Genomic DNA, 25,690 nt, shown 5'->3' with positions numbered 1-25,690 from the left:
GAACAGTACTCTAGCATAGGTTCAGAAAAACTAAAATTCGCCAAGTTATCCAAAATCATAAATGCTGACAAAATCAGCAACTGCTAACATTCCCTGTTGAAAGGGTACTGTCATTTTCATTTGTATTGACAATTTCTTTATAGTGGAAAATGAAAACACATCAGAATTTAATTATGAAAATATACTTAAATGAAGACTTTAACACGATACACTCAAATTAAGTAAATTGCTTGTTTTCTAAGTCAACATGGCCTCTAAGCTTTTCTCTTTTTTTTTTTGAAAATAAAAGATTTGAATAATATAAATATTGATTCACTCTTTTTTTTACATTTGCCATTTTTAATTAAATGTATTGGGGTGACTAGTTAATAACATTATGTAGTTTCAAGTGATTCACTCCTTTTTTGTAAGTGAAACTCAGACTTGGAATTTGCTGGGGTTTTTTTTGGGGGGGGAACACTGCAATTTAAAATTACACTCAGTTAATAATGTAATATACTCTAAAATAAGCAATTTCTTCCTTAGTGAGTTTAAAATAACTTTTATTCTCAAGAGGCAGAAATACCAACTTACCAGCTTCATGCCTCTTTTAATTTCCTTTTGGACATCTTCAATAGAAAATCCACCAAGACTTTCGTTATCAGAGTGTGATGATACCAAAGCAGATGAAAAGAGCTATAAATTACATTTAAAAAAAAAATTAAGGTTCATATACAAATAAATTACAGTGAAACAGTGAATACGATGTTACATTTAAAAGGAAATATTCTTGTTAAACCTGTATAGTATTAGTGAAAAAACATTTCTTAAAAGTTTTACTTTTTTTGTTGTTTTTGTTTAGTACTCAGGACTGTTCATTTTAAGATTCTCAAGGTTTCGGGTCTCTCGGTTGCTACGAGTATACTTACTTACCATGCACTTATGGTGTGCTGCCACCTTCTGGTTTTCTGATATTAGTAACTGTCCACATTCCTTGTCTCTATTTGACTTACAAAAGCCACATTTGCGCTGTCTCGTAGGCCCTTTTTTCTGTTCAACTGAGCTTGACATGATTTTTAAATTGCTTTTAGAATGCCACTTTAGGCCTCAAGAAATGCTACAGAGAATAAGAAGGGCAACAAAATGGTTAATTTCATTTAAAATCAGTTTACATAGTCATGTAAGTTGTTTAATCTCTGACTCGAGTTTTAATATATCCATTTTAAAATGCCTTTAGTATATACCCTCCATAACTAAAAAATATGAATTTATGTATAAATATAACTTAATAATGTAATTGGGAGAAATCAAACTGCTCCCAAATTAGGGGATATATGAAATAATTAGAACTATTTCTGCATGGATAAGTAAAAAATGTACAATGTGTTATTTAAAATCATCTGACATAATTAACGCAAAATAGCTTTCATGTATAGCTAGGTGCCCCTTCAAGGAGACAAAAAATTATATATTCAAGAGAAGACCAAAAACTACTAAGAGATCCACACAATATTCAGAATGAACAGAATTCTATAATTGCACAATTCCTTAAAGTTCGCATATTGATAAACCAAAAAAAAAAAAAAAAAGAGTTACTTAACCGTGACTTTGGAATACTTATCTTTAAACTTGAATTATTTTCAAGTTAAAAAAATCACGTATATGTCTTAAATAAATTTTTGTTACTGTATGCTATTTTCAAGAAAAGAAAAAATTAGACTTTAGGAACTAATTATTTATAAAAAACAACTGTATTACGACTCTGAGATTTACTCCAAAAGTCTGCTTATTAAAGTTAGAAACTGACAGTGGTGTTCTAAGTACAGTAACTTTCATACTTAAATTAGCAATACTGTATAAAAGAAGGAAAATTGCTCTAAATGAGACTTAAATTAAGTCAAACTATAATTATAGGTAGAATAGTCAAACAGAAAAAAAGAAAAACTCTAACATAGAAGATTTCAGATTTGTATCATCAATCTCAACACAGATTCTTAAAAAGTATCTAGACAAATGTAAAATCAGTTATTTGATTTGTGCAGTTTTTCCAAATCAACTGAACTAAGTAGTCCAGGACCCAGGCTGCCACAACACACATTGCAATGAATAAAATCTCAAATTTTTGTCTTAAAATTTACTAAATTCTTTCATTTTTTTTTACATTTGATCACTTTATAATACTATTTTGAAAAAAAAAAATGAACGCACTAACACTACATTGTAGCTTTCTGAGACTCACTTGTTCACCAACAAGAAAAGTAGCAACTGGATGCCAGCAAGGTGGTAGCTACAATTAAGCACTTTACAATATAAAAATACAGATAATCAAAATTTAACGTGAAGCCGTGAAGAAACAGGTCTCAATTTTTATTTAGGTTTTTCTTTTAAACCAAACTTCAAAGGCCCTGACAATCTCTGCATTAATAGATTTAACAAACTCTTAAAGCTATATGCAATTTTAAATACCCCAGTCTTCCAAATGGCATCCAATACTTTACAATAGTACTGTATTCACAGTACTGGCTATAAACCGAGAAACTGATCGAAAACAGGCATCAAATACTTTTAGGATTAAAGAAAAAAAAAGGACACAACAGAGAAACAAAAGAAACTAAAGGGGAAGTGTGTTTGCATTTGTTTAGGCAAATGTGTTCGGATGCTTTATCAAGAATACAGCTGCCAAAATCTTAAGAATTAACTATGCAAAACACCAAAATTCACAAATAGCACCAAATTTTGCTATCTGAGTTCTAAATTAGCTTTCTTTACTACTATGCAATAGCAGGCACTATGAAACCACTGTAATATAATGAGAATTTCTCCTGGTCATCTTTGGCCAGTTGAAAGGATAACACGTTATGAATTTAATCTGTATAGACATCTTTAATGTGTAATTTCTCTATACCATGCTAGCTAGCATAGACTATAAAACTGGCTTAAGATAAAGGATATTACTAGAGTGGAAAATCACTTTTTATTCTTGAAATTAATTCTGAAAATGGTACCCCCCAAATTTTATCCATATTGAATTCTGCCTCTTTCAATTTATAAAAAGGCAAATTTCTCATCCTAATTTTGTGAACCTGCTTTTATAGCTATCGAAGACCCCAAAATCCAAAAGAGAAAAAAAGTACACTTTATTTTGCATTCAAAAATATTTTAGTGTATGTTTTCTGCAGTCAGTTTAAGTATAATTTGTAAAGTGAAGAGAAACACACAAAAAAGTGCACCAAACCAATTAAAAACTTTCCCCAATGTGCAATGACTAAATGGATTTTTCCACTAAAATTCAAATAATGCATCTGCGCATATCTTACTATTTTTTTTACAGCCTCCTTGTAAAACATCAAATGGAGAACATCATGGAAACAATGAGTCCTAGCAAAAATGTCTTTATCATAAAAATACAGATTTTTATCAAATGCTGTCACATTTGTGGTCTCTAGTTAAGGAAAATAAGGGCATTCCAAGGACCAATATCAAGGGATTCATAACGATCCACGCAGTTGTATGGCATTTTAATTTCGGTCTAAAAGGTTTTTCAGGGTATGCAGATATCAAAGTTTGATGCTTTCACCCAACGACGAAACCTTTTCCTTAAAAGAAACATATTATGTTATAAAGCAGAAATAAAGAGGCAAAATTACAGCATGAAAAACATAACTTAAATGTCTGAAAAACATAAAAGCCCGATTAGTTAAGCTGAAGCAATCAATGCGTTTCTGATTTTCCAAGATGCTGTGAAGCACCAAGAAAGAAAGAACCTGAAATATCAAGGAGAGCGTCCAAAAGCCAACTCGAGAGCTCATTCAATGTCTGGTATCTGAAAGACCATTTTCACAGAAAAACAAAACAAAACAAAAACTGCAGTTCCGGAAGATTAAACAATTCCACACGCAAGCCAAGTTGAAATATACAGATCAAAATACATAAATGTGATCCTCAAAGAAGCTGTATTTATGTCAGGAGTTACAGTGGAGATAAATAAACGAAGAAGAGATGAACCGGAAAGGCACCTGAATTTGGCTGCACAATATTACATGCTTCACACTGCTTTTTGCGGTTATTCAAAAGGAAACTGAAGGAATTTTCCAGTTGTTTCAAACCCAAGGGTAGAGAAAGAATTTGATCTGCATGAATAAGACCTGATATTAAGTCGTAAGCCAATGAAAAGGTTTTTCAATTACTAAAGGATTTTTCAACTTCCACGCAGAAAATGGAAACGAACAAATTTCAAAAGAATGCCGTGCTGTTCGTCCATATAATAAAGGATGGTACACGTAACGTACCGGATCCTCTCCGTTATTTATTCAATATACACTAGACTCCAAGATCTCCCTCTAACCTGGCGCTAGATAAACTCGCAAAACTATCTTCTTCTAAAACACTTTAGCAGGTTCCTTTCGGTTGTAAAGTCAGGGTCCCCTAATTGTCCTTTTTCAATCTTCCCGAATCCAGTTAAATATCATCCTACCACTTTCTTTAACCCTCCTGCCCTCGGAGTTCGCCCTCTAAGTCTCCGCTTCATATCTGTTTCACCCCTAATTGCCCCCACCCCGGAGCTTTTCCTCTTTCCGTAAGGCTAATCCTCTTGCCATCCTAACGATTCTTTCTCTTACTCTTCCCAAACTGGGAGTCTCCCTCCTTCCCAAATATGTCTTAAGCAAGAGCAAAGACTAAAAATTCCCAGTATTTTTTCCTCCCTAATATTGCGCCCCCTCCCCTGAAGTCGAGGCTTAAGCCTAACCTCTCCCTTAGCTCCTCCAAAGCACGTCTCAGCAGCCTCTTCGCCAAGCGCCTTCAATGAGCGGCGCTTCTAGGGTCCCTGACAATAAAGAGAGACCACCAAGAGTCCCCCTTAACAACGGGCAGGGGCGGCGGCCTGGTCACCGCCATCCTCCTTGTCTTCTCCCGCTGGGCAGAGAATGGGGGGCCCAGGGTACTGAGGGGACTCACCGGCGGGGCCCAGAGGCGAACGGCAGAGGAGAAGCGCCAATGAGGGTTAAGAGAAAGAAGTCGGTCTCGGTTCTCCGGCAGCGCCTGAGAGCGGGGCTCTGTCGCCGGAGGTTGTTTCCTTTCATTCGAGGAGACGGGCTCGTAGAGCGCCCTTACGTCGCCCCCCTCGCACGCAACAACTCACAGAGCGTTAATACGTCCTGAGCGTACTGCGGGCCCTGATTGGCTGCAGAGACCGGGCAGCCGAAGCCGCAGAGCCACAGCGCATGTGCACAGGCTGCCCCCAGTACGGATCCGGGCGACAGGCCCCGCCTCCTGCTCGCGCGCGTACCTTCTATTCTCCGGTCCGCCGCTCAGCCAAGTGTTTGGGGGCAGGATCCGACGAGATAGAGAAAGAGATTCAAAGATATCGCTGCGGGTTGGGTGGAGAAACAGGGTTGGAACTAGAAACCGTTGGATAGGGGCCCTGGGTAACCAGTTTTCAACAGTGATTCATATGGGTAGGCCTTATCCTTTGCACTTGTTCACCCAGGCCTTATCCATTATTTCATTGTATTCTCGTGGCATCCCTTTGAGGTTCTCCGTTCTCTCATTTTACTTCCAGGAAAGACTGAGAAGCTCGTAGTGGAGTCAGCCTGCCTGGATTTCAATCCTTGCACGAATCCTTTTAATCTCTCTACCTTAATTTTTTTTAACGGAGGTAAAAGTAGTATTGAACAGATTTATTGTGAGGAAGCAATGAGATAATGCAAGTAAAGCGTGTATTCACGTCCCTGGCATATAACAGGCCCTCTGTAAATGCTGAGATCATCGTAATCAGAAAAGATAAATTATTTCCTTTGTAACTCACAGGTAAACCAGACACCTAAGAGCACTTTCCTCTTGAATGTGTAGAGCCAGAATACTTGGGTTTAAATTCAACCCCCCACCCCCCACTTCTAGCTCTCTGACCTTGAGCACGGTATATTACCTCTCTGTCCCTCAGTTTCAACATATCCAAAATGGAGATCACAGTGGTATACATCTCCTAAGGTTGTTAAAAGAAATGAGTTAATATATGTAAATTATATAGCATAGTGCCCGGGCATCATAGTATGCCCAAGACTGCAAGCCAGCGGTTTAAGGTGGGGTGGGGGAAAGCCCTAATAAACCAATGAAAATTTAAAGATGCCCTTCGAGTAGCTATTTTTCCTGTAAAGGGGTGGGGGGGGAGGGCGGTAAATTTCCATTGTTTTGATCCAATGCTGTTTCTTTCTTTATATTTTCCCCCTGCAATGTCAACCTTGAATTGTAATCCTCAAGAAAACAGTAACCATGTTGATGTAACATTGTATCACATACAAGCAGGTACCTAACAAGGGTGGACAAAGGAGTCGTTTAGCTGCAGGGGACCCTTAGCCCTTTCCCTCAAGCCCTGAAAGGGAGTGGCTGGAGATTTACATAAGGTCCAGAATGTGTATTCCAAACTTTTACAGTGTATTTGAAAACAGGTCCCCCAGAATCACTTTCCACAAGCTTTATGTACTTAAGTCAGAATGAGATTTATGATTATGTAAGTGACAAAATGTAGTGACTATGCACTATATCATCTTTTTAGATTTCCTCCACATCCCCACATTTTTCTATCTTTTGTTCATTTTCTCATCAATGCATGCATTTCCACAAAATTTGATACAATAAACATCTGTGCAACTACTGAGTTCCAAACACAAGAGAGACATAGATAAACTTAATTCCTGACCTTAAGCTCATGGTCTAAAAAGGGAGTCAGACAAGCAAACAAATACAGTATGATGTGATAAATGCTATATTAGAGGTGGCTCCCTGGTACAGACATTCTCTACCTATTATGTACAAAGCACTATGCTAAGATACAATACAACAGTGAATAAGATACAGCCTTTGCCTTCACCTCTTTGTGGTCTAACGAGTAACAAGAAAAAGACAAATAGCTACAATAGGAGATGGATTGGGGCAAGTACCTTAAAATTTGGAAAGGAAGTGCCAGGAGTTCAGGAGATGTAGAGATCAGTGACTCCTGTTATTTTCAGGCCCCAAGTCCGGGAGCCAGTTCCAGTTAGCATGTTGGATAGATGCAGCCTGTTATTTCAAGGGCTATGGAAAAGAATCAGATTGTGATGATAAACTCTTAATAATGCCTGAAGATATAGCATAGGATCTCTTAATCTCTTATTGATCCACCAGTATGCTCCCACCAACAGTCTTCCAGTCTTTTCCTTCAATCTCTAGATTATGCCTTTTGTACCTCATTCTTATTTTGATTAACTTCCTGACTTATTTAGAATAGGGCCATCTGAACTAAGCTATATCTTGTACACCCATCCTCTCTTGCTTCCTTCAAAACTCAGAGAAAGAATTGTCTTTCCTGCTTTTTAAAGCTAAAGCTGTTTTAGTCACATCTCTTCTGTGCTCTGGAAGAACAGATTTCCTACTTATTCCCTGCTCCAGCAGCATAAATTGCCCAGCTCTCATGTGTCTTCAAACACATAAGATTCCTTTGCCTCCACTGTCAGACTGTGTTCTTTGCTTCCCATTGCTCTCCATTCATTCAGCAGGCCTTTGCTGATATTTTCTGCATGCCAGGTATTATGCCAGACATTGAGGATTCGAAAAGGAATAAGACACAATTCCTGCCTTCAAGGAATTATCAGTCTGAGGAAGAAAAACAGGTATTTCTAATGAGGAAGAAAAACAGAATTTCAGTATGATAGGTAAAATGTTATAATCGAATTACATACCACAAAGATTGATGAACTCTGTCCAGCAGAGGAGGATATGCATACCTAGGGAGGAAATGTTTTGAGTTGAGTCTTGCAGGACAGGTTAAGGCCCAGAAAAATCTGATCTCCATTATTCACAACTTTTCTCCATCTTCACTCTCGACACCTCTGTTACATTAAACAATTTTTGGCCATTTACTGGTTCTTAAACTTTGACCTTTCTCAGTTGACAAGAAGGACTCTAACTCTGGCTCTCTGATTGCTATTGTGGTCTCTTTTGTAGGTTTTCCTTCTTCTCACTTTATAATGCAGGCTTTGCCCTAGATGGAGTCTCAGACCTTCTGCTGGTCTATTGTTATTCCACTCCAGCAGTTTTTGAACTGTGGAATTACCTGGGGAGCTTGTTAAAACATGCAGATTTTTTTTTTTGGCACTGGGGATTCTGAAGATCTGGGTGCAGGAATTTGCCTTCTTAAACGCCCAACTATTCTAACACAAATTGCTGAGGACCACACATTGAGAAACTGCCCTCCACTCTTTTTTGTAGAATTGATACAATCTGTGGACTTCGCTGTAACCTGTAAACAATTGCTTGGCAACTGCGTCTGCTCTGCTTGCTTAGATCAGCTTGTCCCTGAGCTCAAATCACTAAGTCCAGTAAAAGTAAATTCATCCTCTCCAGCAACTAAAAAGTCATGCCTTTTTCCATCTTCAGTGTTTTTGTGTAAAATGCCGATAACATTTCTGCTCCTTCCTAAACCAAAAGCTAAATCCACCTACCTGCTTGTGATCTTTCTTCTGATGGTAATAGACACCAGTGGATTCATTCATCAAGTATATGTTGATCACCTACTATGTGTTCGGATAAAAGGTGCAGTGGTGGAGACAAACTTTAATCAGTAATCACATCAATGAATGTAAAATTACAACCGTGACTAGTGCAAAAACAAGTACTGTAAATGGCACTTATAGGAACTGAAGTCAATTTGCATTTTGTATATTGAATATATTTTATATTTCTTATTCTTTATTTTTAAAGGGGATGAATTAAGCATTTTAAATGTTCCCGTGAAACAAACATATTATTTATTTGTGTGAGATACTGCATGCGAGGAAATCTGGGCTTGACTTGCTGACTTGCCACTAACTAGCAGAGTGACCTTGGGCAATTCGTTTGACTTCTCTGAACCTTAGTTTACACATCAGTCAAATGAGATTAATATTACTTGCAAATTTGTTATGGGGCACAGGACAGATAACATGTGAATGTTCTTGCCACAACAAATATAAAGAATTATATTATCTATGTATCCCTGAATTGCCATATCATCTGATTAATCTACCTGCTAATGTTGGCTCCCAACATTTGGCCCCTATGCTCTCCTACTTAGTTTTCATGGTTGTTTATTTTTTAACTTCCATTTAGTTATTGGTCAAGTTTTACAACATTCTTAACTCTGTTCAGCTTGTGGTGCTACTGAAGTACCTAATTGAGGAGCTGGGAGTTTTTGGTGAACTTTGTTGTTTATTCCCTCCTTAGCAATTTTCGGGTGGGTATGGTACAGAAATTGCCCAGGAAATTTGCAACTGTAGGAAGGGTAAATGCTTTAGAGACATGGATATCTCTAAAATGTTCATTGAATGTTGAATAAACATAGAAACTGAACTCAATACAGATGGCAACATTGGAGAAGTAATCAAACATTATAGTGCTGATGCTTGCAAAATAATAAGAGTTAACTGACTTCGGACAATGCACCAGGCATCGTGCTAAGTACATATGTGCGTTATCTTATCCAATCCTTACAACAGCCCTGAAAGGCAGGGAATATTATTAGTCCCATTTTTACAGAGGAAGAAACTGTTGAGCAATTAACTGACTTGCCCAAGGTCACACAGCTAGGAAGAGGAGGAACCATGTATCAAGCCTATATTTTTTTTGACTCCGTTAGCCAAGCTCTTTATCACTATGCTGCACTGCCTCTAATTTATTTGATTATGTGTTTATTATCTGTCTCTATCAGGGCAGGGCTTTGTTTTGTCATGTTCACTGCTCTATACCCAGCCCATAGAACTCTGTGCCTGACACTCAATAAATATTTAAAGGCCATGGATAATGGGAAATAGAAATGAGAGTAGAAAATTGAAAATGAGGAAGAGAATGTAATGAAGAATGGGAAGAAGTGGAATTGGAATGGAATGAAATCATCTCAGGAATTTGTTAATAATACAGCATTCCAAGCCCCACCACAGTGATTCTGGCATACATGTGAAATGGGGCCTAGCAACTATATTTTTAATAAGCTCCCCAGGTAAGACTGTGATATGCACAAAAGTTTGAGAACCACTGACCTGCAGCAATCAAGCTGAAAAAAAAAACACTTATCACTGGGGCATTGCATTAGTTACAGGTGAGAGTGCTTCATTCTGATCAATATCATTCTTAGACATATATTTTAGTGAGAATACTTGCTTACAACTGGCTTTACCATTGCGTCCTGTGTGATCTTGAGCATCTTTGTTCCTTTTGGCTGTTGGTTAAATAACACGATTAGACAGATCTACACTAATTTCAAATATAACAATATGTCTAAAAAATAGAGGAATTATGTATGAATAAGATTTACAGGGCACTAATATTCACAATGTGATATAATCTATGCTGGAAGGCAAAAATCAAATGGCCTAGACACAAATACTGGTTTCAGGTTAACTTCTCAGTGCCTTAACTTCCTCATCTGTAAACTGAGGATGATGAAAACACTTTTCTCAAGGATTTGTTGTTGTTGTTTTGGCTTTTTTACATTTTACTGTCCCAGAATCCATTCCTCAAGGGCAGAAATTGTACTTTTTTCTTTGTTTATTATTTATTAAAGTACAGTTAACATATAATATTGTATTAGTTTTGGGTGTACATGTAATTTGACATTTATATTTCAAAGATTTTTTTTGAGGATTGCATGACATAATCCACATAAAGCATTTAGTGCAGTTCCTGGCCCCCAGAATTCAATAAAAATTAGCTCCAAGAATTAGCCTTATAGGCAGTAATATGGTGTAGTTTTATTCTACTTAATAGTAGCTGTTAGTTGTCTCCAGTTTTTCTGACAATTGGAATAGAGAGACAAAAGTCCTTTATTTATTTATTCATGCTGTACTTGCTTTCTAAAACTGCTTTTTGGACTAACTAGGACATAGTGGCCTTCGAGGTTCAGTTTGGGTGTCAGCCCTTAGCTTCCCAGAAGCTTTACTTATCCTTTGATTGAGTGAAGCTCCTTTCTGCTTTCATACACCCTGGCCAGACCTCTGTCTCATCATTTACCACCATTATATTGAAATTATGTGTACTTCTGTCTCTCCCACTAGACAGTGAGCTTTTTGGGAGGAGAGACCATGTCTTATTCTTTTTTATAGCCTCAGCACGTAGCACAGTGCCTTCCCAGTAAATATTTGCTGGACTTACCCAAAGGAACATATCAGAGAGCCAATGGTTACTACTGTTGGAATACATTTTCCTCTCTAAGATTGCTGTCTTGTACTCTGGGCTTTGGCTCCTGTCCCTCTCTGTTACCCTTAGAGTTATGTAATGCAATTTAGCGCTTAATTATATACCGAATACTGTATACTATTCTCTAATTGCTTCATATGTTAATCTACCACTTATTTCCTCTTCCCTCAGGTACTAAGAGAAGAAATGATTATAAATTGAAGGTAGATGATCCAGCTGTAAGCCACACCCAGTCATCAGTCAACTCTCTTTATTGAATGCTGAGGGCACTGTAAATTCTACTATTAATCTCCAGAGGTGAATGTATGTGTATGCAAAAACTAGTATGATTTATCAAGAGTGCCTAGAACAGTACCTTCACATAGTAGGCACTCAGTTAATATTTGTTGAATGGATGAATAATTTAGTGAAAAAGAGTAGTATACTTGGTTAGGCTAGAAGTCAGGAGGCCTGGCTTCTAAAATGAGATCTCTATCATGTCATTTTCAACTTGAAAAGTCACTTTATCTTTCCAGGACATACTTATGTTCTGAATCATATGACGGAATCAGACTAGATGATCTTTAAGGTCTCTTCCAATTTTAATGTGCAATTCTTCCTCCCAATAATTTTAAAATTCCTCAAGAGTAACCATAGTAAATATCCCCTAACTTCTTCACAGCACCTAACACAGTTCTAAGTACTCAGGAGGTCTTGATAAATACATAAGAAGTAAGAACCATAATCCTCCATAGTCACCCTTAACCAAATTTTTAAAAAGTACAACCAATGGACACCAAACTGCCATGAGACATGTCTCATCTCTAAAAATCTGAAAATCGTTTCTAATTGTTGCATTTCAAATTCTTTAAAACATTTATGATTTGAAATTCTAATTTAGGCTCCAATTGAAAATCAAGTAATTTCATTAATCCAAATGAAAACTCAAGTGCATATAGAGTACAATTGCAGCTTAATCTTAGGCCCTGTCCTCTCTCTTCCTTGGTAGTCATTTAAACTGATCACTTTATTTACCACCCACTAGGATTAATAACATACTCATTTATGTCTCTAGCCAACATCTCTCCTCTGAATTCTAGGACCATGTATCCAATTGCTTATTTGAAATTGCACAGTCATCTCAAAGTCATATCAAACTCAGTATATCTGAAACAGAACTCAGGATCTTCTCCCCGGAAACCTGGTACTGGCCCACTATTTGCTCACTCACTGAATGGCACCTCTATTCATCTAGTTCTGTAGGCCAGAGATCAAGGAGCCACCCTTGACACCACCTTCTACTTCACTTCCCTACACCTCTCCGCTCTATCATATTAATCATGACAATGCCCCTAATTATCTTTTAGATTAGTCCACTTTTCATTATCTCAACTTTCTCTACAATTTTTAATCTGGGCCCTTCCCTAGCTTACTGACTTGCCTATCTGATCCAATTTTTCCCTCCTACAATCTAGTTTCCATACTCCTGGAAGTGTCATTGATTCATTTATTCATCAACAAAATATTTATTGAGTGCCTATGATGTGCCAAGCACAAGGTATACAGCACTAAACAAAATAGACAAAAATTTCTACGGTCATGGAGTTTACATTTTAGTAAGAGAGAAACACTAAAAATAATAAGTAAAATTCGTAGTATGGGAGATTTACTTCCAGCATGATGAATTGAGGAGGTTAACAAATCTCCCCACAAAGAAACTATGAAACTGGACAAAACTGTCAAAAACAACACTTTCAGTGCCCTGGAAAGCTACTAAGGGAATAACAGGGTGACCAATTAACCTGATTTCCTTGGTACTGTCCCAGTTTTAGCACTGAACATCCTGCATCTTAGGAAATTCCTTCCTAGGATTCAAAAATTAATTTTCAGCAATGGTCACTTATATTTGGGGAAAAGGTACCAAACCTATAATGCAGCTCCAAAAATAGGGGCTGAAAGCAATGCTATTTTTAGTGTCCAATGAATATGGCATCAATTATCTATCCATAGTCACTGTCACTGTTTTTGACCTAATCACTGATGTTGGCAACCATGATTTGCAGTTCACAGTAATGGATCATCTATTGTTGTGTCACTTGGAAGGATGCAGCTTTAAGTTTGCAACTTAAGTGTATTGCAATCATTATTTGTAATATTCTGTTTCTAACTTTGCCTATGGAGTAATCATTGTGATTTGTATGGAGATAGTGCTATTTTAATCTTTAACACCATGAATATTGTGACCATGTATTCAAAGTGTTCAGATAAAGGAAAATAAGAACAATACAATACCAACCCCAGCTTGACCTGGAAATCACCAAAAAAGAAAGCTAAATGACCCTGTTATTTCGATGACAGATAACAGGGCATACACCACTGGATTAGGGAGATAAACAACCAAAACAGAACATACTAGACAATAAACTGAAAGGAATTTAGGATTGGACCTGACAGAGAAAGCACATACAAAGATTGAATCTCACAAGTCCAGGATAGGACAGATAAGAGCTTATAAATGAATCAAAAGCTTTTGGTCTTCTAAAAAGACACTAAGGTTCAGTAGAATTTGGAGGCCGCTCTTTTAGCTTAAATAGATCACATGAACAAACATGTATTATTGTATGATTCTCTTGAATGCCCTTTGAAAAAGTTACATTTCCTGATTCAGACTTTGCAACTGAAATGTCCCATGGGTGAACAAAAGGGAAATTTTGATTCAAGAGGTGTTGGCCTCTAACTGTAGAGCTGATTCTGTCAGATATTACCAAGGATTACATTTTCTACAGTACATCAAGTGATATTTTGAATCACAGCAACTGAAAAATGGTCCTCTTAGCTTTTAGATACTTTGATTTGAAAAACAAGATTTCAAATCATCTTCTTGATTTCTATGATGATCATAATGAAACCATATAAAACATAAAAGATTGTTGACATTTAGTCTAATTTTGCACAGCTATCTGCATATTCACCAGACAGTGCCAACGTAAATTTTGGAAGTCAGACAACTTTATAACACAAATAAAATGTCTCCATGAAAGGGCAGTCGCATTAAACATGACTTTTTCAACTTCTTATGAAAACTCTAACTTATTTGGAAACTGGTTTTTATTTCATAATTTCAAGTCACCTCTGCGCTTGAACTATTTTCTCATAATAAGAGAGTTAACATGATGGCTAAAAATTATGGACATTTTAAACATAGATAAACCTATATAACGAATTTATAAATGCAAAGGACCTGGTTGGCAAACAACTGGTCTACCAAAAGTAGTTTGAGGATACGAAGTGAATGTACATTTTTGGAGAGCTGGAAACTAATTCCTACAAGTCTAAAAAAATGACATTTTACTTAGTGAAATATAGATATTCCATGTTCAACTCTTTTGCTGATAGAATATTTTAGATTTAAGTTTTGATCAATTTTTGGCTAATTTTTATATGTGGTGGGAGCTAGGGTTCCAACTTTATTCTTTTTCATGTTGATAGCTAGTTGTCCCAGCACCATTTGTTGAAAACACCATTTCCCTCCATTCTTGGCACCCTTGTTGAAAATCAGTTTATAGTAAATGTAAGATTTTATTTCTGAACTCTTAATGTTCTTCAATTGATCAGTATGCTTATCCTTATACTAGTACCACACTGTCTTGATTATTATAGCTTTGTAGAAAGTTTTGAAATTAGCAAATGTGAATCCTCAAACTTCGTTCTTCTTTTGAAAGGTTGTTTTAGCTATTCTGGGTTCTTTGACTTTACAGATGAATTTTAGAATCAGTTTGTCAAATTCTGCAATGAAGCCAGCTGGGGTTTTGATAAAGGAGTGTGTTGAACCTGTAGATCAATTTGGGGAGTATTGCCACTTTAACAATATTAAGTCTTCCGATCTATTAATATAGGGTAATTTTAATTTTACTTAGTTATCAATTACAGTTGATATTCAGTATTATTTTGTATTAGTTTCAGGTGTACAGCACAGTGGTTAGATGTTTATATAATTTATGAAGTGATTCCCCTGATTAGTCTAGTACTCATCTGGCACTATACATAGTTATTACAATATTATTGACTATATTCCCTATGCTTTATTTCATATTCCTGTGACTATTTTGTAATTACCAATTTGTACTTCTTAATCCCTTCACCTTTTTCACCCAACCCCCTACTCCCCTCTCCCATCTGGCAATCACCATTTTTTTTATCTGTATCTGTGAGTCTATTCTCATTTTATTTGTTCATTTATTTCGTTCTTTAGATTCCACATGTAAGCGAGATCATATGGTGTTTGTCTTTCTCTATCTGAATTATTTCACTTAGCATAACATCCTCTAGGTCCATGGGATGATTTTTAATATTTTAAGTCTTTAATTTCTTTCAACAATATTTTGTAGTTTTCAGTGTACAAGTCAGCACTGTTTTGGTGAATTTATACCTAAATATTTTTTTTTCTTCTTGATGCTATTGTAAATGGAATCATTGTCTTAATTTCATTTCTGATTTGTTCATTGCAAGGATATAGCAATAGAAGTGATTTTTATATATTGGTCCTGGGTTCAAAACCCTGATGAACTCATTTATTAGTTCTAGTGGATTTTTAGTGTATTCCTTAGGATTTGCAATATATAAGATCATGTTATCTGCAAATAGAGATAGTTTAATTTACTTCTTCATTTCCAATCTGGATGTCATTTTTTTTCTTGCCAAAGACATATTTAGAACCACCAGTACAAGGTTGAATAGAAGAGATATGGTTTGAGGGTATAAACTTACAACTCATAGATAAATAAGTCCTGGACCTATAATGCACATTATAGTGAATATAGACAATAATTTTGTATTATAATCATTTAATTTGCTAAGAGATGAGATTTTAGTTATTCCCACCACACACAAAAAAAGAAATGATAATTATGCGATGTGTTAAGTATTAGCTATTGCTCACACTGGAAATCATCTGATGTTAGTTGTGGGTTTTTCACAGATTGTTCTTCATGAGGTTGAGAAAGTTTTTCAATTTTTAGTTTGCTGAATGTTTTTATCATTAAAGGACAGTGAATTTGGTCCAAAACTTTCTCTGCGTCTATGGTATTTGTGTGAGTTTTGTTCTTTAATCTATTGATGTGATGTCTTACATTAATTGATTTTTTGATGTTAAAATAAACATAAATTCTACTTGGTTGTGGTGTATGATCCTTTTTATATGTCATTACATTCAATTCGCCAGTATTTTGTTGAAGATTTTGTTTCTGTGTTCATAAGAGGTATTGGTGTTTAGTTTTTTTTTTTTATTTGCTATGTTTTTGTCTGATTTTGGTGTCAGAAAAATACTGGTCCCATAAAATTAATTAACAAGTGTTTTCTCCTCTTATATTTTTTTGGAAGAGTTTTGAAAATTGCTACTAACTCTCCTTTAAATATTTGGTAGAATTCATCAGTGAAGCCTTTTGATTTTGAGCTTTTCTTTGTAGGTAGTTTTACAATTACTAATTCAGTCTCTTTCCTAATTATCAGTCTATTCAGATTTTTCTAGTTCCTCTTCTGTCAATTATGGTAGTTTATGTCTTACTAGTAATTTGTTCATTTTATCTAAGTTATCTAATTTGTCGGCATACAGTTCTTCACAGTATACACTCATAATACTTTTTGAGAGAGGACAGTAATGTCCTCTCTTTTATTCCTAATTTTAGTAAATTTAGTCTTCACTCTTCTTCCTTGGTCAGCCTATTTAACTGATTTTCAATTTTCTTGATCTTTTTCAAAAAACTGCCTTTTTGTTTATTTGATTATCCCTATTCTTTTTCTATTCTATATTTCATTAATTTTCACTCTAATCTTTATTATTTCCTTCTAATGACTTTGGGTTTAGTTTGTTCTTCTTTTCTAGTTTTTAAAGGTGAAAAGTTAGGTTATGGACTTGAATCTTTCTTCCTTTTTAAAACTTATTTTTAAAAATATATTAAAATTTTTCTTTTAAATACAGTTGACATACAACATCGTATTAGTTTCAGGTATACAACATATTGATCAGACATTTATGTAACCTACAAAGTGATCACCCTGATAAATCTAGTACCTGTCTGACACCATACATAGTTATTACAATGTAATTTACTATATTCCTTATGCTATACCTTACATCCTCAAGACTATTTTGTAACTAACAATTTTCACTTATTACCCCTTCACTTTTTACACACATCCTCCCCAAACCCCATCCATCTAGCAATCACCAGTTTTTTCTCTGTATCAATGAATCTGTTTCATTTTGTTTATTTTGTTTTTTAGATTCCACATATAAATGAAATCATATGGTATTTATTTTTCTCCATCTCACTTATTTCACTTAACATAGTAACCTCTAGGTTCATCCATGTTGCTACAGATGGCAAGATTTCATTCTTTTTATGGATGAGTAATATTCCATTGTATACATGTACCATTTCTTCTTTATCTATTTATCTATTGATGGGCATTAAGGCTGTTTCCATATCTTGGCTATTGTAAATAATGCTGGATACATATGGATACATATGTCTTTTTAAGTTGGTGTTTTGCGTTTCTTCAGATAAACACACAGAAGTATGATTACTAGGTTCTTCTTTGTCTCTTGCTATAGCCTTTGTTTTAAAGTCTGTTTTGTCTCGTATAAGTATTGCTACCCCGGCTTTTTTGTTTGTTTGTTTGTTTTTAATTTTTATGAAATATCTTTTCTCATGCCCTCACTTTCCATCTATGTGTGTCTTTTGATCCTAAGTGAATCTCTAGTAGGCAGCATACATAAGGATCTTGCTTTCTTACTCATTTATCCACATTTAATCCACTTACATTTAAAGTAATTGATAGATATGTATTTATTGTCATTTTATCATTCATATTTTGGATCTTTTCTTCTTTTTCATAGACATTTCCTTTAATATTCTTTGTACTGGTTTTGTGTCGATGAATTCCTTTAGCTTTTTCTTGTCTCGAAAGCTCTTTATCTGTCCTTTGATTCTAAATGATAGCTTTCCTGGGTGGAGTAATCTTGGCTGTAGGTCCTTGCTTTTCATCACTTTGAACATTTTGTGCCAATCCCTTCTGGCCCACAAAGTTTCTATTGAGAAACCAGCTGACAGCCTCATGGGGGTGCTCTTGTAGGTAACTAACTACTTGTCTCTTGCTGCTTTTAGGATTCTGACTCTGTCTTTACCTTTGGCATTTACTTATGATGTGTTTTTGATGTGGGCCTCTTTGGGTTCATCTTGTTTGGGACTCTGCACTTCCTGGGCTTGTATGTCTTATTTCCTTTGCCAAGTTAGGGAAGTTTTCCATCATTATTTCTACAACTAGGTTTTCAATTCCTTGCTCTCTCTCTTCTCCTTCTGGTACCCCTATGATGTGAATGTTGGTATGCTTGATATTGTCCCAGAGACCTCTTAAACTATCCTCATTTTTTTGGATTTTTTTTCTTGTTTCTGTACTGATCGGGTGCTTTCTGTTACTGTCTCTTTACTGATCAAATCACTGATTCCATCCTCTGCTTCATCTAATCTACTGCTGATTCCCTCAGATGCAGTGGTCTCCAATCTTTTTGGTACCAGGGACTGGCAGGCCTATGGGAATCTAATGCCTAATGATCTGAGATGGAGCTGAGGTGGTGATGCTAGCAGTGAGGAGCAGCTACAAATACAGATGAAGCTTTCTTTTGCTTGTCCGCCATTCATCTTCTGCTGTGCAGCCTGTTTGGGACCCCTGCTCTTGTTATGCTAATGTATTCTTCATTTCAGTTATTGTAGTCTTCACTTCTAAATGGTTCTTTTTCATGTTTTCTATCTTCATTTTTATGTTTCCTGTCTCTTTGTTGAAGTTCTCGCTGGCATCATTAAGCATCCTTATAATCAGTGTTTTGAACTCTGCATCTGGTAGATTACTTGTCTCCATTTTGTTTATTTCATTTTCTGGAGTCTGTTCTGATATTTTATTTGAGACATGTTTCTTTGTATCTCCATTTTGGCTTCCCCCTTGCATCCGTTTCTATGTGTTGTGTAGAACTTCTACGTCTCCTGGTTTTAGTAGAGTGGTCTTATACAATAAGTATCTTGTTGGGGCCCAGTGGCACAGACTCTGTGGTCATCTGAGCTAAGTGCTCCAGATTTGTTCCTTTTATGGGTTGTGTGTGCCTTTCTGTAATAGTTAAGCCTCGATTGCTGTGGGCATATCAATGGAAGGCATTGACTCTTGAGCTGATATGACTATGAGGACTGGCCATGACTACAATGGAAGTGCTGTTGGTCAGGGACTGACCCTTTGGAGCAGGATTCACTTTATTGGGGCTCTGGTGCCTGCCAAGTTTGCCCTTTGGGTATGTAATTTGTGGAGGTGGTTAGGTGGTGCTCTGGTGTGATCTGAAGCTGGTCACCAGGTATGTGGTTTCTAGGGCCTCCTAAGGAGGGGCTCTGGTGCAGGCCAACGACAGCTGCTGCCTGTGTCCTCCCCAGGCTCACCTGATATGAGCTACAAAGTGATCTGCAGATGGTTGCTACTTGTGTTTGTCTTGGAGGTGCCTGAGAGAGGCTTAGCTAAAACTGAGGCCCAATGCCAGTAGTGTTGAGCTTGGGGCTGCTTAGCAAGAGGTATGGGGCATGCTATAGCCAGATGCTCTTTGTTTGGGATTTGGGAACTTTTGAGAGATTTTAGGAAAGTCCGCAGCATGAGCTCAGACAGGCTATTTGTATGGAAAAGCCACTGGAAGTGGCTAAGATAGGCCCACAAGTTGGGTAGGGCAGGGTCTCAGGGAATCACCAGAGCAGGATGAATGGTGTTAGCTATGTTGATGGAGACTCAGATATGATATGGTGCAGACTAGGTGGTAGACAGGCTTAACAAAGGGACATTGGCTTCTGCCAGCACTTTTGTCCCAGAGAAAGCTGACCCTCCAGCCCTCACCCTGAAGCCAAACAATTCAGTTCCTCCTCCTATGTCTCTGGCACCTTTTGAGCTGCCGCCCCAATGCTGAAGCTCAGAGCGAATGAATCTGTCAGTAAGTTTGTGTATGGACCCTTTAAGAGGAAAGCCTGTGACTCTAGCAACCCTTTGTGTCCTTCAGTGACAATCTCTAGTTTTCACAGCCCGAGGTATGTGTCTTGGTGGTTTGACTCTTGTCAATATACAATGCCCTTTTTGTCTGGTAATAATTTTTGTCTTCATATCTACATTGTCTAATATAAACATAGATAATATATACTATGTATTAGTATATAGCTTTCTTATGGTTGTTATTGTTGACCTCTTTTTTTTCCATCCTTAGCTTTTAACCTGTTTGGGTCTTTGGATCTAAAGTATGACTCCTCCAGTAGACAGCATACAAAATAGTCCCCCCTTATCCATTGTTTCACTTTCCACGATTTCAGTTACCCTCAGCCAATCATATTAAATGGAAAATTCCAGAAATAAAACATTTCTAAGTTTTAAATTGCACCTGGTTCTGAGTAGCATTCCATCCTGGATGTGAATCATCTATTTGTCTGGTGTATCACTGTATACACTACCTGTCCATTAGTCACTTAGTAGCCATCTTGGTTATCAGATCGACTGCTGTGGTATCACAGTGCTTATGTTCAAGAAACCCTTATTTTATTTAATAATAGTTCCCAAACTCAAGAGTAATGATGATGATAATTTGGATATGCCAAAGAGAAACCATAAAGTGTGTGTGTGTATGTATGTATGTAATATGTGTGTGTGTGTATGTATAAGAAAAAACAGTATATATAGGATTCAGTACTATCTGTGGTTTCAGGCATTCTTTGGGAATCTTGGAACATATCCCCCTTGGATAAGGGGGGATTGTTGTAATTCGATCTTTTTTTTAAAACCCAGTCTGACATTCTTTGCCACTTGAATGGATGGCTTGATCCATTCACTTTTAATTTTATTATTGATATAGTTGGATGTACATTATTATTTATCTTTTTTTCTGTATAATCTCATGTCTTTTATATTCCTCTACTCCTCCTTTACTATTTGTTTTTGCATTAAGTGAATATTTTCTAGTGTAATGACTTAATATTTTCAATAATTTTTAAATCAATTTTAAGTTATTGTCTTAGTGGTTGCCCTAGGGTTTCTCATATATATCTGAACTTATCAGAATCTGCTTTACATTTATAGTAACTTATTTCCAGTGAGATGTAGAAGTTCTATTCCCTCATTCCCATTTTATGCTATTATTGTTATACATATTATATCTCTATATGTTACAAACCCAAACATACAGTGTTATAATCATTACTATATATAATTTTATGTTTAGTCAAGAAGCTGAGGATAAAAGAGACCAAGTACATATCTATAGAGTTCGTTACGATTACCTTTCTAGTTACTGTTTCTAGTTCCAGTGGATTTGAGTAACCAACTGGTATCATTTCCTTACTTCAATAAAACCTGTTCCCATCAACCTTCTTTGTATTCTAATTGCCAAATATAATAACACATTTTTATATGTGACAGGCACAGCCGTACAATTTTGCACATATTTTTAAATAAAATCACATTTAATTAATTAAGAGAAAGAAAACAAAATATGGGTTTGTACTGTCTTTTATAGTTACCAAATTACTTTTACTGGTGCTCTTTGTTTTTTCATGAAGATTTGAATTATCATCTTGGGTCACTTGCTTTCATCCCAAAGAACTCTCTTTAGTGTCTCTTGCAAGGTGGTCCTGCTAGACTATATCCTGAGTCATAAAATAAAGCGTAAGAAATTTAGTAGAATTGAAATTTTCTCAGATTATAACAGAATTAAACCAGAAACCAATTCCAGAAAGATAACAACAACAAAACTTTCCAAGCTCTAAGAAATTCAGCAACAGATTTCTGTATAATCCATGGCTCAAAACAAAAAAAAACCTGAAGGTAAACTAGAAAATATTTTGAACAAGTTAAAATGAAAATACAATATATCAGAATCTGTGGGGTGTAGCTAAAGCAATGGTAAAAATAAAAAGTCCTTTTCAAGTCTTTTGCCTGTTTTTCTGTAGAGTTGTCTAAATTTTTCTTAATTATTTGTAGGAATTCTGTGTATATTTGGATAAAAGCAAGATTCACACTACATTTCAATTATTGACCCTTTCTTTCCATTTCCATATAAATATTATAATCAATGTGTCGATTTCTTAATAGAATTTTGATTGCTATTGCATTGAGTTTGTCTTTTTAAACTTTTTCTCAATATTTTGTAGTTTTTAGTATAAAATTATTTGATGTTATTTGACATTATTATAAATGGTATCTTAAAATTTTTTATTTCATATTTATTTGATGCTGGCATATAGACACACACTCTTTAAAATATAAACCTTTTATCCTGTAGCTTTGCTAAATTTGCTTATTAATTCTAATAGATTTTCTGTAGATAATTTTGATTTTTTTAAGCAAAATCATGTTGTTAATAACAACAGTTTTATTTCTTCATTTCACACCATATACTATTTATTGCTTTTTCCTGTGTTATTTTACTGGACTCCAAGTTTGATGTTGGATAGAAGTGGTGATAACAAACATTTTCGTCTCATTCCTGCTCTCAAGGAAATTTTTCAATAATTAATCATTAAGTATGGCATTTGATGTAGGCTTTTATTTTTTGTAGATACACTTTATAAGATTAAGAAAGTTCCTTTTTATTAGTAATTTGCAACAAGTATTTTTTTAAATCATGAATGAATGCTATATTTTTAAAGATTTTTTTCTCCATTCATCAAGGTGATGATCATAGATTTTTTCTTTTTCTCTATATGGTGACTGTATTTATTGATTTTAGAATCTTAACTTTTATATTCTTAGAAAAAAGTCACTTGTTGCTGACATATCCTTTGTATATAGCTCTTGATTTGTTTGTTAATAGTATATTTAGGAATTTTGCATCTATGCTTATGAGAGAGATTTTTCTGTAATGTTTATTTTAATCCTCGTCAGATTTTGACAACAAGGTTATATTGGCTTCATAAAAAGAATTTGGATGTGTTCACTCTTTTTTTTATTCTCTGAAAGCATGTGAGAAAATTAGCTTTTCTCTTCTTTAAATATTTAGAAATATTCACTGGTATGACCATATAGATCTTGGGGTCTTTGGGAAGATGCTTAATAAGGTGCATCAATGTCTAATAGATAACAGACTATTAGATATTTAGATAACAAAATATTTAGACTATATGCTATTTATTCTTGTGTTATTTTTGGTAAATTTTGTTTCTTGAGCAATTTATCATTTCAGACAAGTTGTCAAATTAATTGGCCTAAAATTTTATTCATTATATTCTAATATTTTTTCACAATTATAGGATATATAGTGATGTGGGATTCTTCATTTCCATGTTAATGACTGGTGTTTTATTTCTTTTTTCTTTTTCTTGGTTAATCATGTTTGAGGTATGTGCATGTTATTATTCTTTAAAAAACAACTTTTGTCTTTATTGATTTTTTTCTACTGTATGCTAGATTTTTATTTCATCAATTCTTAGTCTTATCTTTATTATTTCATCATTCTACTTTCTTTGGTATTTATTTGCAGTTCTTTTGTCTAGCTTTGTGAGATTGAAGCCTAGGTTATTGGCTAGGTTATTAACACATATATATACAAATACATATATATTTTTAAAACATTGCTTGATTGCATGAAATGTTGCATGCTCATTTTCATTTAGTTAAAATATTTTCATTGTGATTTACTCTTTGACCCGTTAGTCATTTCAAAATATGTTGCTTACTTTCCAAACAGTTGAAACTTTTAGTCATCTTTGGGTTATGGATTGCTAACCCACTTTTACTGTGGTGAGAGAATATACTCTGAATGATTTAAATCCTTTGAAATTTGTTTAGCCTTGCTTTATGACTCAATATATGGTCAATTTTGATAAATACTATATTTGCATTTTAAAAGAATATATATTCTGTTATTGTTAGGTACAATATTATATATATACACCATATATATTGTATCACATCATATATTTATATGTATGCAAAGAAAGAGTCATTTGTTAATTTTGTTATTTAGAACTTCTATTTTCTTACTGATATTTTGTTTCCTTGTTCTATCAACTATTGAAATAGATATGTTCAAACTTCTTACTGTGGTTGTGGATATATATATTTTCCCCTTTAGTTCCATCAATTTTCTCATATAGCATTAGAATTTGTTAAATTTTCTTCATCTGTTGATTCTCTTATTGCTATGAAACATTCTCTCTTTCTAGTCATGCTTTGTCTGAAATTAGTACAGCTTATATGAGCTTTCTTGTGGTTAGTGTTTGCAGAATATATCTTTTTCCATTCTTTTACTTTCAATTTTTATTTAAAGTGTATCTTTTGTAAGTTAAATGTAATTGGGTCTCATTCTTATCCAGTCTAACAATTTTGATCTTTTGATCGGTGTATTTAGTCTATTCACTTTTTAAAACAATATATTGAGATATAATTCAGACTCACACTTTTCACCCCTTTAAAGTGTATAGTTCAATGGCTTTTAGTATACACAGAGCTGTAAAAACATTACCACAATCAATTTTGAACACTTTTATCACAAGTCCACTCATTTTTAATGAAATTAGAAATAAATTTGGGTTTTTAACTCCTACATTTTAAAAAATTTGATTCATCTTTTTTATGTTGCCTTCTTTTACCTCTTTTGCTTTCTTTTAATCTTTTGTTATTGTTGTTATTCAGATTTTCCCTTCTATCTGTTGGTTGTACATTCCCTTGTTATTCTTTTAGCAGTTAAATTAGAGATTAAATATGCATCCTTGACTTATTGCAGCCTAATACAAATTATTTATTTTCTACTTTCCAAATAATGTAATTCTAAAGATTTTTAACTTCATTTATACTCTTATTTTGCATTATTGTGTCCATGCTTTAAAAAAAAAAGAAAGAAAAGGGCATTAATTAATAAACATAACTGCAAATTCCAGAGATAGGACTAGCTTTGGGTATGGCTGGAACCAAGAGCTTAAATCGAAAATAAACCACTCAGCATTTATCGTCTCTGCTTCCTTGTGTTCTAGATTCATTTCAGATAGGCTATGCCACTGTTATATTAAACCTTGGCATCTTAAGACTTAAAACCTGCTGCTTAACAACCCCAGTGGAAAAAGAGTGCCTTTGTCACAATAATTTCAGCTAAAATTTCCAGGTTGGTGCTTGCTGACTCTTATGGGTTCATCTTTAGTCATATACCCCTCACTTAACCAATCAATCTTCATGGTATTTTATAGGCCAAGTCTGCATCATATGCTCAATCCTGAATTTAGGGAATGGGATCAATCCTATCCAACTCTCTGATGTTGTCATGCATTTTAATTTTATATGTATATTTTAAACCCTACTAAGCATTAGTATTATTGTTTTGTGCAATCACATTGATCTCTTTTACCCACATATTTACTTGTCCATTGCTCTTCATTCCTTCCTGCATTTTTTAGTATCTATCTGGGATTGTTTCCCTTCTGCCTGCCTGAAGAATTCCCTTTAGTTCAGTCTTGTTGACTATAAATTC

The 25,690-nt window shown here is 35.0% G+C and overlaps 1 protein-coding gene across 5 annotated transcripts in view; it reads right to left on the bottom strand.

Annotated features, from left to right (window-relative positions):
- Window positions 1-5,099, bottom strand: part of PHF6 (PHD finger protein 6) — a 42,406-nt gene extending 37,307 nt beyond the window's left edge. For 3 of the 5 annotated variants that reach the window (XM_016123565.2, XM_016123566.2, XM_016123567.2), the window contains exons 1-3: window positions 4,936-5,097; window positions 913-1,096; window positions 574-675 (exon numbers count right to left, since the gene is read on the bottom strand). In XM_016123565.2, coding sequence (XP_015979051.1) covers window positions 574-675; window positions 913-1,050 — 240 coding nt within the window. In that variant the 5' untranslated portion in view covers window positions 1,051-1,096; window positions 4,936-5,097. Of the gene's footprint in view, window positions 1-573; window positions 676-912; window positions 1,097-4,935 lie in introns of all 5 variants that reach the window. The other 2 variants (XM_016123568.2, XM_016123569.2) reach the window with 2 other exon arrangements.
- Window positions 5,100-25,690: the final 20,591 nt, after the last annotated feature.

This window comes from Rousettus aegyptiacus, unplaced genomic scaffold (assembly GCF_014176215.1).
Source record: "Rousettus aegyptiacus isolate mRouAeg1 unplaced genomic scaffold, mRouAeg1.p scaffold_m13_p_9, whole genome shotgun sequence".
In the NCBI taxonomy this organism is placed as follows: Eukaryota; Metazoa; Chordata; class Mammalia; order Chiroptera; family Pteropodidae; genus Rousettus; species Rousettus aegyptiacus.
The sequence above is the reverse complement of the archived record's forward strand: the minus strand, read 5'-3'. Positions and strand labels throughout refer to the sequence as shown.